The 5733-nt window shown below is 30.1% G+C and overlaps 1 protein-coding gene across 1 annotated transcript in view; it reads left to right on the forward strand.

Annotated features, from left to right (window-relative positions):
* The first annotated feature begins 1040 nt into the window (after positions 1–1040).
* The window catches only part of LOC106469648 (dnaJ homolog subfamily C member 11-like), a 21943-nt gene continuing 17250 nt past the window's right edge, over positions 1041–5733 (forward strand). Inside the window, exons 1-4 of the mRNA XM_022398225.1 lie at positions 1041–1144; positions 2908–3037; positions 4742–4815; positions 5344–5445. Coding sequence (XP_022253933.1) covers positions 1061–1144; positions 2908–3037; positions 4742–4815; positions 5344–5445 — 390 coding nt within the window. The 5' untranslated portion in view covers positions 1041–1060. The remainder of the gene's footprint in view (positions 1145–2907; positions 3038–4741; positions 4816–5343; positions 5446–5733) is intronic.

Raw genomic sequence — 5733 nt, forward strand, 5'->3', positions numbered from 1 at the left:
TTCTGGGTCCATCCAGAAAGAAACCTGAAACAAACTCGGGGTTCTGGGTCCATCCAGAAAAAACCTGAAACAAACTCGGGGTTCTGGGTCCATCCAGAAAGAAACCTGAAACAAACTCGGGGTTCTGGGTTCATCCAGAAAGAAACCTGAAACAAACTCGGGGTTCTGGGTTCATCCAGAAAGAAACCTGAAACAAACTCGGAGTTCTGGGTCCATCCAGAAAGAAACCTAAAACAAGTAGTAAGCAAAGTACGGCATCTTGTAACAGTTGAGAATCAACAAACACAAAAGTCAGAGGCAAAATCCCTCCATTCAGCTGCTGAATGAAATCGATATATATTCTATTCCATACAAAAACATACAAGTCAAGTTGCCAGAGATAATGCTTATGGATTTCTGTGGGATCAGACTGTTGAAACGGGCACTGAGAAATTGTTGTATCTTTCTATTAAAGAGAGGTAGGAGGGGATTGTTTTGTTTTTAACTATCTTTCGACAGCGCTTTTTGAAATGGAAACTGCGTTGCAGTAACATGGTCAATATGCACGGTCATCAGACAGAATATGACCGGATGTGACAACATGAGGCGCAACAACGTGTTGAAATTCCAAAATCGTTTTAATATAACTTACTCATCCTCTATACAGATGGGGTAAAAAATGCCAATGGCAAAGACCATTAACTAAAGCTACTTTACTTATTCCGCACTTTTTGTTAGGTTATCTTTATCTTACATAAGCTAAATAGTCGGTATAAACATTTCTATAAGTTAAACATATTAGTGGTTTAAATTTTTCAAACTTGTTATTGACATTTGAAACGAGTAATTCTTAAGTGTATCCAGAGTAAATTGGAGAATATTTGTTTTCTGAGTATTTGAAATAATGAATAAACTAAATACCCACAATAAACTTTTTTCTATTATATATATATATATTGAATATTTTAAAAACAAGCTAATTTACATGCTCGTGTATGCAAATCGAAGTATTTAGTTATTTATTTATAATTTTTTTAAATATTATTGAAAATTACTTTAGATGTCTCTGTAACAATGTATCATGGCAGACTCCACGAGTGATAATGAGGAATTGAATGATGAAATTTTGGAAGATTATTATGCTTTTCTCAATGTTTCGAAAGAGGTTTGTTTTTAACGTTATTACCATTAGATTGTATTTGTTTACATTAGGAAGTATTTTTATTTAGCAACTATGTGATACTTAATTTAAAATCGTCATCTCTACGTATACTATAGACTAACAGTAACATTGTTGGCCATTATTTGCCTTGTAATAATCACGAACATTTTCAAAGCTTGTACTAACTTCAATACGGAATAGGCGGCGTTTCAGTTGCTATTTTGAAAATCAAACTTTGTCTTTGCTACAATAATTTTCTGTGCAGATGAATTTTTTTAAATTTTATTTACAGTTATAAATATTTTAATTTGTAGTTTAAATGTTTAGACACAAACAAGACCGTTACGCTATAATTATGCTGTTAATATTATATCCATGTGGTTGGACCTTAATGATAAGTTTCTTACAACAAACAATATATAAATAATATTACAAGATAGTAATATTTAATATCAATAATTCAAGCTGTATTAGATATGGGAGAAAACACTCCTTTGTATCCTAAGCTTTTGTTTCTTAATGGCAAATTTACAAAATGAATAACAAACACAAAATAGAAACATTGGTATTTCATATCTCATTTGCTGAAACAAATTCAAATGTTAGTAGGGTTTTTTGGGGGGTATTACTTTTGTCATGGAAACCTTCACAGTTTTTCTTTATTTTAGAATTTAAATCACGAGGAAAAATTTATCACTTTTCAGTAGAGATCATATCCTTTTTAATCCTTTCTATGATTACTATTAATATAGTATTGCAAGAATATTCTCAACAGCAAACTGAGATCTTAATGTTCATAAGGCAATTATTAAGATACAATGTGTATTTATACAACAAAGTAGAGTTTAAAACGTCTACTGTCTACTCAGTAAATATTGAAAAAAATGGTTGTGGACATTTTGTGAAATTACTCTTGTGAACTTCATTTCAAACAATAAACTTTATATAATTCTGCTTAAGAAACAAACACTAAAAAATGTCATATATTTCAAAATATAAAGTTATTTATCATATACTGAAGATTTTAAGTTATCCTTTAAAATTTTATTTCACTTTAAATATTTCAGCATTAATAATTCCTCCTATATATTTTTTTTTCATACCAATGGTATTTATGGAAAATGTTTAATAATTTTACATTTGTTACATATATATATATATATATATATTTCACATTGTCTACAGTATAAACCAGAAAGTACAATAAACTTTAAATGTAATATTTCAAAGCCTTTTCATATTAAATCCAAAATACCACTGCTGTAATTTAGAAATGTATCATTTTTTGTATGTGAAATTAAAAAATGAGAAGCACCTAAACTTAGGAATTCAGCAAAAAAGTAAATTTAAATATGCAATTTTTTCATTAAGTTTATAAAAGTTTTTGCAAAAGTGTTATAAAGATAAAGATATTTTTTCCAAACATATCTTGCATGATTCAGGATCTCAGATTTTCTGTTTAAGAACTTTTTCCCATAGTTATATTTATGTTACGTTTTGTCGAGGAATCGGGTAAGATTAAAAATATATCTATAGCCTTTTTTTATCTGTTAGTGATAATAATCAGATTTTTGTATAAGGAATGAAGTTATTGTGTTTATGTATAAAATCCTAACGTTATTGGTATAAAATTGAGAATATGTAAAGATATTTCAGGTAAGGGGTACTTCAAAATGAATTGATTGTTTTTAAATTGTATTTAACCCTAAGCCATTATCTTTTATTTCATGGTGTTTATTTACAATGTTTTGGAACATTTTTGTCAGGCCTCTCAGGAAGACATCACAAATGCATACAGACGTATGAGTAAACTTTACCACCCAGACAAACACACTGACCCAATAAGGAAACGAGATGCAGAAACCCTGTTCAACAAGATCAAAAAAGCTCATGAAAGTATGGAGTTTCAGAAATTTTTCTACAAAAAAAGTAATAGAAACACAACTTAGAAATCAATGTTTTCTGAATGTAAAACAAAGCAGGCTAAACTTGTAAAAATCTGAACATTTGTACAAATTTCTTGCGATAAGTCTTTCTGTCTACACAAGATTGATATGAAACTTATCAATAAATTAAAAGTAACAAACCATGTTTTTAGAACTTAATGTACAAAGTTGGTTAGTTTCAAATGTTTGACAAGAATTTGTTTCTGTACTTTAAAGAAAATGATCTAACAAGACTTCTTTACTTTTTTATTATATACATAGATTAGTAAGTGTGAAAACTGTAATGAGAGAAAATTTATCTTAATTCCCACGAAACATGCACATTAAAGATAGAATTTAATAAATGTCACCTTGCAAGTTACTTGTCTATGAAACAGGTAAAGATAAAATGCCTTTTTTTAAAACAATTAAATGTTAATATAAAGGTAAGCTAATATAAACATTTACTTGTACTATACTGGGTGTTACAAAAGTCACTTTCACTGCTTGGATGACTTTGTCCAAGAAGTCAATGGACAGAAATTTGTGAAACTAGATGTGTAGGCCAACTTGACCATGTGGTAAATAATGTTCACAGTTATATGGTGTTATGAATAGGTCATGGTTTTAGCAGTTTAACCATGTGGTAAATAATGTTCACAGTTATATGGTGTTACAAAGAGGTCATGGTTTTAGCAGTTTAACCATGTGGTACATTCTGTACACAGTTATATGGTGTTATGAAGAGGTCATGGTTTTAGCAGTTTAACCATGTGGTAGGCTCTGTACACAGTTATATGGTGTTACAAAGAGGTCATGGTTTTAGCAGTTTAACCATGTGGTACATTCTGTACACAGTTATATGGTGTTACAAAGAGGTCATGGTTTTAGCAGTTTAACCATGTGGTACACTCTGTACACAGTTATATGGTGCTACAAAGAGGTCATGGTTTTAGCAGTTTAACCATGTGGTACACTCTGTACACAGTTATATGGTGTTACGAATAGGTCATGGTTTTAGCAGTTTAACCATGTGGTAGGCTCTGTACACAGTTATTTGGTGTTACGAATAGGTCATGGCCTTAGCATCGTGGTGGATAACTCAAGCCAATAAAGCAGTGCTCTTGCTAGTTTTCAAGCTTATAGAATTTACTGTGTATTTATAGACATATTTGGTCACAAGTCAAAAGAAAGAATTATCTATACAAACTATTAGTTAGGCCTTGCATGGAATACAGCTTTGGTCTCCTTATCTAAGATAGGATATTGACTTACTTGAAAGGGTCCAGAGGAGAGTTACTAAGATTATTCCAGAGATGAAAGGGTTATCTTACAGGGATAGGTTAAGATCTCTTTTCTTTAGACAAGAAGGATGAGAGATTATGTTATTCAAGTTTACAAAGTTATCTGGGGATTTCCATTGTGCTGTACTCTGAAGATAATAGAACAACAGGACACAAGTTCAAGATTTGGAAAAGTTGAAGAGAGTTTTATTTCTCAACCGGGTGCTTGACATATGGAAAGAGTTGTTGTTGTTGTCCCTTTACTAAAGTTTAAGAGGGGATTCAATTATTTTGAAGGACGGGTTTAAGTTTTTCAAGGGTGGGTATTGTTGAAGGACAAATGATCTATTATTATCTGTATGTGTGTATGATATTTATATATTTGCTTTCAGTTCTGATTGACCCTCACAAGAGAGCCATATATGACACACTTGGTTTGAAGGGCCTGGAAACTGATGGATGGGAGGTGAGTAATTATATCAATTCATGTTAACTAGGTAATTATCTGGTGATGGAGGTTTTAAATAGCTATTTTGTCAAAACTTTCAGGTGTACAATGTTTATCTGCACACAATTTTGCACAGAAATGAATTTTTATATTTTAAACGTTTTACAATTTAATAGTATGTAGATAGAATATAGTTAACATTTTTTATACCTTTTCAACCAGCATGATTGTGTAAATGTAATTTTAAAAAACAAAAACTTGTATAGATAAAGCTTTTTGATTAAAATAAGTATTTTATGCTTGTTTGTACTGATTTTTTTATTCTTGCTTATTATAACTATTTACTTTTGATTACTGTTTAAAAATATAATTTGGTTTTAAAATCTTCAATATTTATATTTTGGATTATGTAAATTATCTGATTTTTTAAAAAACTTTTCACTTCTTTTGTTGCTTTTCCAGTAGATTAATATATATTGTTTATCATAATCTTTATTCCAAAGAAATCTTTTAGGAAAGCTTTTATTATAGTTCATATTTCTACAGATTGTCCAAAGGACCAAAACTCCTCAGGAAATAAGGGAAGAATACGAACAGTTAGCTCAGGAAAGAGAAGAAAGACGGCTACAGCAAAGAACTAATCCAAAAGCAAGTAGCCATTATAAGATTATAAAGTAAATCAAAATTGTATATGCTTTTGCATGTAAAATAGTTAAACGTTTTTTACTGAGGCTTAATGGTTAATTGTACAATAACAAGATTAAACATTTTACAGAATATAGGTTCTTAAAAAATATCACTCGTAGATCTGAAAATTTTAGGACATCTGAATCCATAGGTTTAAATATGTTTATCTTTTAATTTTTCTCTTCTATGCTAAAATATGTAACTGCCGTGAAGAAAAGAAATAATTCATGAATGACTAGAGGCCTAACC

The sequence above is a fragment of the Limulus polyphemus genome, unplaced genomic scaffold (genome assembly GCF_000517525.1).
Source record: "Limulus polyphemus unplaced genomic scaffold, Limulus_polyphemus-2.1.2 Scaffold3591, whole genome shotgun sequence".
NCBI classification, from domain to species: Eukaryota; Metazoa; Arthropoda; class Merostomata; order Xiphosura; family Limulidae; genus Limulus; species Limulus polyphemus.